This window comes from Martes martes, assembly GCF_963455335.1.
Source record: "Martes martes genome assembly, chromosome: 4".
NCBI lineage: Eukaryota > Metazoa > Chordata > Mammalia > Carnivora > Mustelidae > Martes > Martes martes.
Genome location: NC_137891.1, coordinates 170324948 through 170338374, shown reverse-complemented (window position 1 = coordinate 170338374; position 13427 = coordinate 170324948). Strand labels below are relative to the sequence as shown.

Sequence of the window (13427 nt, the reverse complement as noted above, 5' to 3'; positions counted from 1 at the left end):
CGCCGTGCCCGCTGGAGTTCAGTCAGACTTCCAAAGTCGGGAAATGACGCCGTGAGCTGCGACCAGTGCTCGGCTCCGAGCGCCGTGGGCGGAGGTGCAGCAGCGGCTGGGTGGGTTTGGAGAGGCGCTCGGCGAGCTCCCGCTGGAGCGGGGCCCTTCGGCGAGGGCTTCTTAGGAAGGAAGAGGCGACCGAGTAGTCGAAAGATGAACGCATTATTTGTTCAAGACTTTCCTCTTCCGCTAACAGATAAATTACCGAGCGGTGACTAAGTAAATGATGCTCAGTTATCTCATCCAGTTTTCATAGTGACCCTGCCAATAGCTATTACAGTTATGCTCTCTTTACAGGTAAGAAAACTGAGGAACGCATTACCCAGGTAACTAACAAGGTAAGGACTGGAACCCACAAGTCCGCTGCAGAGACCACACTCCGAGAGTCACTGTGCCACGTGCGGAGTGGAACGAGTAATCGTCAGTGTAAACACAAGTAGTCAAGAATTAAACAGCTATTCGGTGTTTATCCATTAATTTTTATCCTTAATATACACTTTAAAAGTTGGTACTGGGGGGATGCTGGGTGGCGCAGACGGTTAAGCGTGTACCTTGGACTCCTGGAATCGAGCCCCCACCCCACCCCAGTCAGGCTCCCTTCTCGGTGGGGAGCCTGGTTCTCCCTCTCCCTCTCCCTCTCCGAGCCTCTGCATGCCGCTCCCTCTGCTTGTGCTCTCCTCTGTCAAATAAAATCTGAACATAAGATAAAATAAAAAGTAGGTACTACTATTACTCCTATTTTATGGAGAAGACAGACTCTGAGAAAAAGAAACTTTCAGATGACTCCCAAATAGTTCTCCAGCCTCACTTTTCTCCTGAGCTCCAGACCTTACACGCTGCAGCTTCCGAGACACCTACACTTGGTCAATAAATAGGCTTCTCAGAACAGTCTTTCCTCCTCCACACCTGCTCTTCCCAATCTCAGTACATCCTTGGAGGGACCCTGGATTCTTCTGTCTCTAACATCCCACTTCCGATGCATCAGCAAATCCTGTGTTTTCCACCTTTAAGATGGTTAACACCTTTTCTTACCGCCTCCGTGGACGCTCTCATTGCTGACCCACAATCACAGTAGCCTCCTAATTGGTCTCCCTCATTCGGCCATTCTTCCCTATAGTCTGCTCTCAACACACCAGCCACGATGTTTAAAGAGCAAAAGTTTTAAATTTTGATGAAGTCCAATATGCCTATTTATTTATGTTTTGTGCTTTTTGTGTCCTAATTTAAATTTTTTTGCCTAGCTCAAACGCATTTTCTCCTACTTGTTCTTCTAGGAGCTTAATAGTTTTAGCTCTTACATTTAGATCTAGGATTCATTTTTAGTTAATTTTTGTGCACGGTGTAAGAGTCAAAGTTTATTTATTGCATATGGCTTTCAAATTGTTCCATCTTCATTTGTTGAAAAAGATTATCCATCTAATTGCTTTGGAACCTTTGTAGAAATCAATTGACTGGGGCACCTGGGTGGCTCAGTGGGTTAAAGGCCGTGCCTTCCGCTCGGGTTATGATCCCAGAGCGGAATGGATGACTCATCCAACATCCCGGTTGGATGACTTATATCACCCTATTTCAAAACTTATTAAAAATCTATAATGGGGCATGTGAGTGGCTCAGTAGGTTAGGCGTCTGCCTTTGGCTCCAGTCAGGATCCCAGGGTCCTGGCATCCAGCCCTGCATCAGGCTCCCTGTTCAGCGGGGAGCCTGCTTTTTCCTGGGCCTGCTGCTCCCCCTTCTTGTGCTCTATCAAATAAATAAGTAAAATAAAAAATCTTAAAAAAAAAAAGCTACAGTAATCAAAACAGTATAGTATTGAGTACAGAAACAGACCTACACATACAATTGATTTTTTTTAAATTTTTTAAAAGATCTTATTTATTGGGGCGCCTGGGTGGCTCAGTGGGTTAAGCCGCTGCCTTCGGCTCGGGTCATGATCTCAGGGTCCTGGGATCGAGTCCCATGTCGGGCTCTCTGCTCAGCAGGAAGCCTGCTTCCCTCCCTCTCTCTCTTTGCCTGCCTCTCTGCTTACTTGTGATCTCTCTCTGTCAAATAAATAAAATAAATCTTTAAAAAAAAAAAAAAAAAGATCTTATTTATTTATCTGACACAGAGATCACAAGTAGGCAGAGAGGCAGGCAGAGAGAGAGAGAGGAAGGGAGAGAGGAAAGAAAGCAGGCTCCCCACTGAGCAGAGAGCCCGATGTGGGGCTCGATCCTAGGACCCTGGGATCATGACCTGAGCGGAAAGCAGAAGCCTAATGACTGTGCCACCCAGGCGCCCCTCAAGTTCAAATTCTAAATGGTCATTGCTAGCGTATACAGAATTATTTTTTGCATATTAACTTGTATCCTTCAACCTTCCTAAACTCATGTATTAGTTTTAGTAGCTCCTTTGTAAGTTTCTTAAGATTTTTCACATGTCTGTGAACAAAGATTTACTTCTTCCTTTCCAATCTGGATGCCTTTTATTTCTTTTTCTTGTCTTATAGTATTAGCTAGGACCTCCAGTATAATATTGAATTAATAAGTTACATTTCATCAAAATTAAAAACTCTCAGGGGGGTCAGGAGAGAAGAATATAAAAAGGACATGGAGAAAAAATAAAAAATAAATAAAAAGGACATGGAGAGGGGTACCTCAGTTGGTTAAGCATCTGATCCTTGATCTCAGCTCAGGTCTTGATCTCAGGGTTATGAGTTCAAACCCTACATTGGGCTCCATACTGGGCATGGAGCCTACAATCAATGAAACAAAATAAAGGACAAGGGGAAACTTTGGGGTGATATATGCTCATTATTTACATTGTGGTATTGGTTTCATGGATGTACACTTACATCAAAAGTCATTACATTGGGCACCTGGGTGGCTCAGTCAGTTGGGTGTTTGCCTTCAGCTCAGGTCATGATCCCAGGGTCCTAGGATCGAGCTCCATATTGGGCTCTCTGCTCAGCAGGGGTCCTGCTTCTCCCTCTCCCTCTGCAACTCCCCCTGTTTATGCTCTCTTGCTGTCTCTGTCAAATAAATAAATAAAATCTTAAAAAAAAAAGTCATTACACTGTACTCTCTAATATGTACAGTTAGTTTACTGAGTGTCACTTATACCTCCATTAAGATGTAAAAATAGGGACGCCTGGATGGCTCAGTGGGTTAACCTTCTGTCTTCGGCTTACGTCATGATCTCAGAGTCCTGGGCTCAAGCCCCTTATTGGGCTCTCTGCTCAGCAGGGAGCCTGCTCCCCCCGCCCCTTCCTGCTTCTCTGCTTACTTGTGATCTCTGTCTGTCAAATAAATAAATAAAATCTTTTAAAAAAAAAAAAAGATGTAAAAGGGCTCCTGGGTGGCTCAGTGGCTGGGCCTCTGCCTTTGGCTCAGGTCATGATTCTGGGGTCCTGGGACCGCACCCCGCATCCAGCTCCCTGCTGGGTGGGGAGGCTGCTTCTCCCTCTTCCTCTGCTGCTCCTCTGCTTGTGTTCCCTCTCTCGCTGTGTCTCTGTCAAATAAAATCTTTTTTAAAAAATTTTTTAGGGGTGCCTGGGTGGCTCAGTGGGTTAAAGCCTCTGCCTCAGGTCATGATCAGCTCAGGTCATGATCCCAGGGTCCTGGGATGAGCCCCGCATTGGGTTCTCTGTTCCATGGGGAGCCTGCTTCCTCCTCTCTCTCTCTGCCTGCCTCTCTGCCTACTTGTAATCTCTTTCAAGTAAATAAATAAATAAATCTTTAAAAAAATGTTTAAAAAGACGTAAAAATAAAAAAACATAACTAAGAAAAAATTTGTATTATTCACCTGCTCCAAAATCTCCACTGACTTTACAAGCCATTTGGAATAAATGCGGAACTCCCACGATGGCTTCTGAAGCCACATATGATTTGGCTCCTCCTCCTCTCTGCCTTCATCACCCACTACTTGCTTCCTCATTCATTATGCTCCCTCACCCTCTCTGCTCTTCTTGAACATCCCTTGCCTGATCCTACCTCAGGGCCTTTGCTCATGCTGTTCTACCTAGAATATTCTCTCTTGATATCACAGACACCCACACTACTCACTCCCTCACTCCCCCTGGTTTTCTGTTCCAATGTCATCTCAGAAAACCCTATTTTGATGTAGCACCCTGTCACCCTTCAAGCCATTATCCTGCTTATTTATAGCACTTATTGCTTTTTTAAAAAAAGATTTTATTTATTTATTTTTAAAAGATTTTATTTATTTGCCAGAGAGAGAGAGAGAGAGAGAGAGCACACAGGCAGGCAGAGTGGCGGCAGAGGCAGAGGGAGAAGCAGGCTCTCCGCTGAGCAAGGAGCCCGATGTGGGACTCGATCCCAGGACGCTGGGATCATGACCTGAGCCAAAGGCAGCCGCTTAACCAACGGAGCCACCCAGGCATCCCTTATTTATTTATTTGACAGACAGAGATCACAAGTAGGCAGAGAGGCAGGCAGAGAAAGAATGGAAGAAGCAGGCTCCCTGCTGAGCAGAGAGCCCATTGTGGGGCTCAATCCCAGAACCCTGAGATCATGACCCGAGCCGAAGGCAGAGGCTTTAACCCACTGAGCCACCCAGGCGCCCCAGCACTTATTCCTTCTTGACATCACATTATATGTGGATTTTTTTTTTCTGTCTTCCCCATTACAGTGTGAACTACCAAGACCAGGAACTGTGTCTTTTTATTTTCACTGCTGTGTAAGTGCCTGGTATGTGAGGTAGCACTTATTGAAACACGAAGTAAATGAATTAAGGAATGAATCAAACTTGGCCAAGGCTGCATAGCTAGTAAGTGGGGGTTGGAACTAAAACCTCGATTTCTCTCATGCAAATGCGCACAACTTGCCTGCTGTGTTGCACAGCCGCACAGCTCCTCGGGATTCTCTTGTGAGGTGGGCACCATGATTTGCCGGAGGGAAAGCAGGGTGGGGAAGCAGAAGGGGAAGCAGGGTGGGGAGGGAGAGTCTCTTAGCCCACCCCAGTCACACAGCGAGTCTCTGGCAAGGTCAGCTGACATCTGGATTCTGGTGCTAGCTGCAGAGGGCAGGCACATGACCCTAGCCCACCGCAGGAGACTCCAGGGGAGGAAGTTCAAAGAGCCCAGTGCTGACAGTGCACTGCCCACGAGTGCTGACTACAAAGGCTTCTGGGAATGCTGGGTTCAAACTGCCTTTCAAGCAGTTTCATGCCTCTCTGCCTTTGTCCAGCGGCTCCTGCCTGGAGTGCTGTTCCTCGAACTCCCCAGCTCTTCCTTGTCCTGGGAGACCCGGCTTCAGAACCACCTCCCGCACAATGTCTTCTCTGAGCCTGTAGCTCCTCGAGTTCAGAGTCCAGCCCTCTTGTGAATTTGACTGGCTGAATTAATGAATGAATAGCACTTATCCACTTTCATTCATTCCTTCAACCATAAATATTTACTTGGTTCCTGTTTTGTGCCAAGCACTGGGCATACCACCATTGATCACTGCCCTCAAGTGACCTAGGAGGGAGACAGCTTTCACAGTGACCAAAAGGGCATGTGATCTCACTGGCCAGTGAGAGGCTTCCTGCACACAGGGATTTAACCTAAGGCGTGTAGTTGGAGTCAGCCCTTTGAAGAGGAGAGGGGAGTGTTCCTGGCGGAGGCCTAAGAAGAGGAAAAATGTGGAGCATGGCTGGAGCTCAGACTACCAGTGGTGGGTAAAGAAGGGGCTAGAGGCATCCATAGGGACCACACACACACACACACACACACACAAATATTTTTCCAGCTACACAGAGTGAAGTGGAGAGAATAACTCAATTGAGGAATCAGTGGGGAGGGTGGGAGTGGGGCAGACTCTTAATTTGGGCAAAGTTGGCAGGAAGGATTCCTCTCCGAACACACACCCTTCCTGAGGCTCCTCTCTCTCTCCTATTCCTGGAGGTAGGGGACGAGCAGAGACATAGGCCCCTTCAGGCTCTACCACATAGGTGACCAATGATTGATATTACATGGGTACCTGTTAAAATGGCTTTTTTTTTTAAAGATTTTATTATTTATTTGACAGAAAGAGAGATCACAAGTAGGCAGAGAGAGAGGGGAAAGCAGACTCCCCACCAAGCAGAGAGCCAGACGTGGGGCTCGATCCCAGGACCATGACCTGAGCCAAAGGCAGAGGCCCCAACCCACTGAGCCACCCAGGTGCCCCTTAAAATGGCTTCTTATTGATTTGTTAAGAGTTAGCCAGAAGAGGGGCCTGGGTGGCTCAGTGGGTTAAAGCCTCTGCCTTTGGCTCAGGTCGTGATCCCAGCGTCCTGGGATCGAGCCCCACATCAGGCTCTCTGCTCAGCAGGGAGCTTGCTTCCCCCACCCCCACTCTGTGCCTACCTCTCTACTTGTGATCTCTGTCTGTCAAATACATAAATAAAATCTTTAAAAAAAAAAAAAAAAAAAAAAAAAGAGTTAGCCAGAAGAGGGGCCCTTGGGTAGCTCAGTTGGTAGACCATATAACTCTTGAGCTCGGGGTCATGAGTTCAAGCCCCACTTTGGGTGTAGAAATTACTTACTTACATACATACATACATACATATATCCACTTAAAAAAAAAAAAAGAGTGTGAAAAAACCTGGGCCTTCCCAGATCCTCCACTTGTCCTGTCAGACACAGAAATAGCAAATAAGGTTCTGGCCTTGGGTAAACTCGGCAGCTAGTGTGCCGTCCTTGTTGAGTGATCTCAGAGTCTTTATCTCTGAGCCTCAGTTTCCTCACCTGTAAAAATGAGCAGAATAACAACATCTTACAAGGTTGTGCGAGAAGGAAATATACGATGATTTGATTCTAACAGTGAGGATTTCGCCTCACCACCAATTTGCCAAAACAAGTCCAATTGGTAAAATCCACCCACAGTGGGACAGTGAGAGTAAACCCACAGATGGAGCCGTTTGGGACCAGCCAGAAGCCGAGCCTTGATAACTTGGATTTCCAGAAGGCCTGACTGGAGAGGGTAGACTGGCTCTTGGAAGCAGATGTTCCGGCCTTACCCTTGCCACCAACCCACGGGGACCTGACCACTGTGTTCTGGTCTTCTTGGTTTGCCATCCCCCTTTGTGGCATCAGGGGGGTAATGAAGAGTGAGACAAACTCAGATGTGAGTCTCAGCTCTGCTCTGTGACCTGAGACAAGCCTCAGTCTCCTCGGCTCTAAAATAAGCGCGCTATGGCCCTCTCAAAGCTGTTGCTGCGCAGTGTGAAGAACTGACCATCGGGCCACATAAATGTTAGTTGTCCCGGGGCGCCTGGGTGGCTTAGTGGGTTAAGCCTCTGCCTTCGGGTCAGGTATGATCTCAGGGTCCTGCGATCAAGTCCTGCATTGGGCTCTCTGATCAGCAGGGAGCCTGCTCTCTCTACCTGTTGTTCTGCCTGCTTGTGATCTCTCTCTGTCAAATAAATTTAAGTAAGTAAGTAGGTAAAGTTAGTTATCCAGGCCACAGGCCAACTGCACTCCCTCTAGAATCGCATTTATCTATGTCTGTCGGGCCTCCTACCAGCCTTGCTGGCGTCCCTCTCTGGGCCCTGAGGCCCCGCCCAGACAGGTGCTGAGGCTGCGGGCGGGGGGCCGGGGGCGGGGGGCGGCTGTTAAAACATTGAAGCTGACCATTGAACTGGAGGCCCTGAGAGGCCCTAGAGCTCCGGGAAAGCAGCACCTGGGTGGGGCGGTAGGGAATGGGCACCTATAAACCATCAGCTTTCTAGAGTGGTGTCTCCAGCTCCAGCATCAGGGGCCCAATCTGGGCACTGCCCGGAGAGTGGGCTGGAGAGAGAAGCCGGCCGGCGGAATGAGGTGGACGGTTCATCTCGGGCCGTGCGTGTTGGGTTCTCGTCCCTCACTCGTCCTCCTCCCCACACTGCCTTCTTTAATCTGCCACCCCGAGAAGTCGGGGTTATTAGAGGACGAAGCTGGGGCCCCTAGGGAGGAGAGCACGTGCCCAGGTGTCTCGCGCCCCAGGGCGAGGGGCGGGGCCAGCCGGCGGGGCGGGGCCGGGCGGGCCGGGCGGCTGCCTGGGGCGGCTGGACCGCGACACTGGGGCCATGGAGACGGGGGGCTGCCGTTACCAGTTCCGGATTGCGCTGCTGGGGGACGCGGCCGTGGGCAAGACGTCGCTGCTGCGGCGCTATGTGGCGGGCGCGCCCGGGGCCCCGGAGCCAGAGCACGAGCCCGAGGGGGCGCCCACGGTGGGCGTCGAGTTCTACAGCCGCAAGCTGCAGCTGCGAGCCGGGCCGCGCGTCAAGCTGCAGCTCTGGGACACGGCGGGCCACGAGCGCTTCAGGTGCGGGCCGGGCGGGCTGAGGGAGCTGGCGGGCGGTCCCCCCCCCCGAGGGCTCGGCCTCAGTGGCCCAAGTGCGGGTCTGGGGGCCCCTGCCCTGGTCTCTGGCCCTCCACGCGGAGTCGTTCGTCCCACAGATGCAGCCGGGTGGACCAAGCCCCCTGAGCCAGAGGCCTGAGTCCCGGAGGGATGGGTGGCCCGGCTGCCGAGCGAGCCCACCGGAGCCGAGCGGGAGGTGCCAGGGAGACGGGAAAGGAAGAGCGGTTTGGGGCGGTCTGGAAGGAGCCAGGCAGAGAACGGGAAGCAAAAATCTGCCATCAGGAAAACACCCCGCTTCCTCCCCGAATGGAGGAATGGTCCAGAGAGGATGTGACTCGAACTTGCTCCCTAGCTGAGGTGCAGCCACTCTGTTGGGGGAGAGGCAGACGCTGGGAGCAGAGAAACACTGGGCAGTGTGAAATGAGCTATGGGGTTTGTGCCTGTGGGGGGGCGGCTTGCAGGCATAGACCTCTCCCAGCTCACTGCCCCTCCTTCAGGTGCATCACCAGGTCCTTCTACCGGAATGTGGTGGGTGTCCTACTGGTCTTTGATGTGACAAACAGGAAGTCCTTTGAACATATCTGCAACTGGCACCAGGAGGTCATGGCCACTCGGGGCCCCGACAAGGTGATCTTCTTACTGGTTGGCCACAAGAGTGACCTGCAGAGCACCCGTTGTGTCTCCGCCCAGGAGGCAGAGGAGCTGGCTGCCTCTCTGGGCATGGCCTTCATGGAGACCTCTGCCAAGAATAACTACAATGTGGACCTGGCCTTCAGCACCCTTGCTGACACCATCCAGCAGGCCATGGAGCAGGGGGACATCAAGCTGGAGGAGGACTGGGGGGGTGTCCGGCTCATCCACGAGACCCAGGTCCCCAGCATCCCCCCCAGGAAGCAGCCCCCAGGTCCATGCCAGTGTTGACTCTGGGAGGGAAAGGATTAAAGCAGTGCCAACCTCAGAAGTGCTGCTGGGATGGGGTGTCAGTATCTTTCTGGAGAGCAAAGGGCAGGATGTATTTAAAGGGTTAATATAAACAGTATCCTCGCAGTCACACCTCCTGGATTTTGGGGTTTCAGACCTCAGCCCCTTTCTGCCAGAAAGCTCTGAGAAGCCAGGTGTGCAGCTTCGTGTCCTTCAGCCTGTTTCCTCCGTTGTCAGTGGGGCTCACAGAAGACCCATGCCACGGGGGTGTGGGGGTGGGTGGGTGGCGTGGGTGTGGGGTGGGGTGGTGGGCATGAATGAGAAATGGTTGGGGGGACATGCTCAGCCAGAGCCAGCCAATGACAAGAACTGTGCTCAACACTCTTTCCCCTCTGCCATTTCTGGCAACACTCCCGAGCCTGGACGCTGAGAGGCACCGAGTCGGGACGCTGCTGCACAAGCGAGGATGGGTGGGGAATTTCAGGGCAAGCCTACCTGGGAGCCTCTTTCAGTCCTCAGACTTGGATGAGTCTTAAATGTGTGCCCTGAAACTCAGGGTTGCTGCCCAGTGCCCCTACTCCAAGGCTGGGCGCTGGATCTGGATCTGGTAGGCAGGGATGGAGGCGAGCAAGCAGCTCCTAGGTTGGGCACATAGTGGATACTGTGATTAGCCACCACGATGTCCCTTCAGGGCTGCAGAACTCACAGCCTTGTACCCTCACCCCTACATCCCCCCTCCCCCAGCTGCTGGGAGTGCAGCCAATGAAAGTGGGCTCAAAGCACTCTCTGGGAACTGCCTACCCCTCAGGGCTGCCCACAGTGTTGATGTGTTGAATCTCCTGGGGTGGGCGAGTGTTTAAAGGCCTGGCTCCCTTGCCCCAGCTCTGACGGTCAGACCCAGCTTCTTCACTCTTCATGGGGCTGACTGAGGCCATTGTTCTTACAACATCACAGCTAAATTCTCCCTTTGCTCAGTCCTATGTCCCTCCCTTCCTCCCCCAAGCAGGTATTGATCTCAAGAATCCTCTGATCAATGTCTGCTCCCTAATCCTCATCTCAGAAATTGCCTCCTGGGGAAAAGGACAGCTAGGCAGAGAATGTCCTAGGGCAATCAGGGAAGGCTTCCCGGAGATGGTGTTTATGTTGGTAAGAATCTCAGCAGGTGTAGAGGGGGCCTGCTATTGTGCTAGTGGGACAGGGAAGGGCAGGGACAGCTCCACAGCAACAAAGAGCACAACCACTTCACTCTGTGACCTGGGGACTTAGTCTCAAGATTCCTCCTCAGTGTCGTGTGACTGATAATCCCTTCTTAGGGTTCTTGGGAGGTTTCCAGTCATGGTGGGTTTCTTAGCTTCCTCCCCATGGGGCTGGGCCAGGGTGGGTCTCTCACTGCCCTGCCTCCTCCCTGCCTCCTCTCTTAAAACACCACTCCTCCTTATAGTCCTGCAAGGTTGGCGCGGGTTACACTCATTTCACTGATGGGGAAGCTTGGAGAGGGAGAGGGACGTGACCTGTTTTTGAGAATGTTATTATCATTCCTTCAGTTAAAAAAAATTAAGCATCTACTCTGTTCTGGACTCTGAGGATGCAGCAGTGAATGTGACAGAAAGCCCTCCTGGGGTTAACATTCTAGTGGGAAAGTGAATGAGTAAATAATGGAACCATATGATTTCCAGTTGTGAGTGCTACAAAGCCCACAGATCCTGGAGACAGGGCTGAGGAGGGTGGGCCTGATTTCTTCAGAGGTGTTGATCAGAGATGGCCTCCTTGAGGCGATGACCTTGAGCTGAGAGCTGGGGGAGGGCGGAGAAGGGCCCAGATAAGAGCAAAGGTCTGGCCTGAAGGAACAGTGGCCAGCACTGAGTACTTTTTATGTCCGTGTGAGGTAGATACTATTGTTCCATTTTACTGATGTGCGGACTAAGGCCCAGGGAGGTTAACTGAAGCCAGCGAGCAGAGGGAGAAGCTCCAAGGCAAGGAACAAGGAAAGGGCGGGGCTCCAGTAAGAATTTACTGGAGATCTGAGCAACTACAATAAGTGAAGAAGCAGGGAGTGGCATTCAACTTGGTCTGTGGTTTCTCATCTCCCAGGTCTTCCTTGAACAGGACTGCAGGGTAAACCAAAGCTTGGTCCTGCAGCTGACGGTGGGGATTTTGCTGTCAAAACCTCCCCAAAGCCCTGAAGAGAGGAATAAAAAACTGACCTTTTCCTCTGTCCAAATCCTGGGTGGGCACTGGAGAACCAGCCTGAAGCCCAGGCCCACCCAAGGCTGGGCCCATCACCAAGAAGATGTTGCCCACCGTCCCCAGCTGCCTGCCTTGAGGACTGTTCAGCAGGCTGCAGTCATACATGTGTAGCACTCCTCGGCCTCAGTTTCCCATCTGTAAAATGGGGAGAACAGTAGTTTCTGTCTCACAGCATTGTTGTGAGGATTAAATGAGGTATTACGTGAATTCCTACCACACATGTGAGCTCATGCATCGTGGGCTCTTTCAGTGGCTTATTAACCTCGAAGTAACCCTATGAGGTGGGGTTGAGCTTATCTTTTCACAGACAGGGACCTAAAGTCCAGGATAGGAAACTAATGTGGCTCAGACCTTGTGCACGGCCATCGGCCAGGCCCAGAAGGTCCTACCTTGTGCCGCTCTCACATCCCCCCCCCTGCAGTGTGGCAAACCCTCTGCGGACTGCAAGAGGCTTTGATGGGTAGGATTCTAGCAGCAGTAGGCCTGCCCATCCCGCCGGCTAGAGGAAAAGCAGAGAAGAGCAGTGAAGGGGGCCAGGCCCACCTGCCAGCTGAGCACCCCCCACCCTGCCCCTGCACTGAGTGTCATTGCTGTCACAGTTCAGACCCCTAGTGGAGATTGTGACACCCCTCTGGAAGCCTGTAGGGTGTCCCCTGTTGATTCAGCATCCACAGTGCCCCAGAGGGAAGTTTTTAAAGTACATTTGACATGGCTGCTCCCCTCCCAGAATTCAAATCATCTCCCCATAGTCCTGGCCCTTCCTGAGCCGGTGCGTGCTGCCTCTCCCCCTACTTTGCCCTGACAAATTCTGAACCACCTGCAGCCCTGGGCTTTGCATGCGCTGTTTCCTTCCCCAGGATGGCCCCAGCCCTCTGCCCTCTCCCTGGGTGACTGGATTGGCTTGTGACACTCAGATAAGTATCACTTCTTCTTAATCACAGTGTCATCCCAGTGGCCTAAGTTACAGTGGGCTTTGCATTCAAGCCTGGGTTTGACTCCCAGCTCCACTATGTGTAACTGTGGGAGCCTGGGGAACTCCCTTCATCTCTGCGAGCCTCAGTGAACTCTTCGGAGAATGAGGATTGTAATGCCCAACTCACAGGGTTTTAGAAAGGATTAGGTCCCACCTAAATGAAGGGCAGTGCTGGTCACACAGTAGGAATTCACCAAATGGAAGCCCCGCTTTTCCCCTGAGGTTTTATTCATCACTGTCACGAACGAGACTACCAAAGTAAACACTGTGGGGAGATCACGAGGACCCCAGACTCTAACATAGTTCTTAAAAATCATGACCCACTTCTGGAGACGTGAACTGGGTTCTGCTTCCGTACTAGGAGTGAAGTTCCAGAATAGTCCCTTCAAGTCTGTCCCTAGACTAGTCTGAGTGAGCAGAACTCCCTCTCCCAAGCGGCGCCCTGGCTAAACCCTCCAGGCATAGCAGCTTCGACAAGGTCAGGCTTCCAGGCCTAGATCCACGCCTTTTGAAGGCACACAGCCAATCTGCCACCCATGGGAGCCTTTCTGAAGACCCTGCCCATTCTGGGAGCCTTTGAAATTTAGTGGGTTAAGAGGGAAGACCCATCCTGCCCTCCACACACAGTCTGGAACTGAAGATGTCTGGGTAGGAGCCCAGCCCCTGTCCTCTAACTCTGAGCCTCGGTCTTCATGGTAAAATGCGAACAATTCCTACAATTCCTACCCCCCAGTTTTGTTAGAGGATTAAATTGGACACCGTTAAGTGCCCAGTGTTAACTTCCTTCTGCTAACAAGTTCCCTTGGGGTCTTTCATGTGTCAGTCCCCTGTCTGGAATGTCCTTCCTCCATCTCTGTCAAAACTCTGTCCTTCAAGGCTTGGCCCAACTCAATTTCTTCTCTGAGCCTTCAGGGAACCTGGAGATTTCAGGCTCT

At 51.4% G+C, this 13427-nt stretch overlaps 1 protein-coding gene across 1 annotated transcript; it reads left to right on the top strand.

The window, feature by feature from the left end:
- Nucleotides 1-8022: 8022 nt before the first annotated feature.
- Nucleotides 8023-9401, top strand: RAB42 (RAB42, member RAS oncogene family). The gene is made up of 2 exons (XM_080802588.1): nucleotides 8023-8315; nucleotides 8849-9401. Exons 1-2 carry the CDS (start codon nucleotides 8077-8079, stop codon nucleotides 9270-9272), a joined length of 663 nt encoding a protein of 220 aa, XP_080658714.1. The 5' UTR covers nucleotides 8023-8076; the 3' UTR covers nucleotides 9273-9401.
- The last annotated feature ends 4026 nt before the right edge of the window (nucleotides 9402-13427 follow it).

Coding starts and splice junctions, on each gene's coding strand:
- RAB42 (XM_080802588.1), top strand. CDS start 8,077: ATGGAGACGGGGGGCTGCCGTTACCAGTTCCGGATTGCGCTGCTGGGG. Junction 8,316..8,848: donor GCGGGCCACGAGCGCTTCAG/GTGCGGGCCGGG, acceptor CCCCTCCTTCAG/GTGCATCACCAGGTCCTTCT.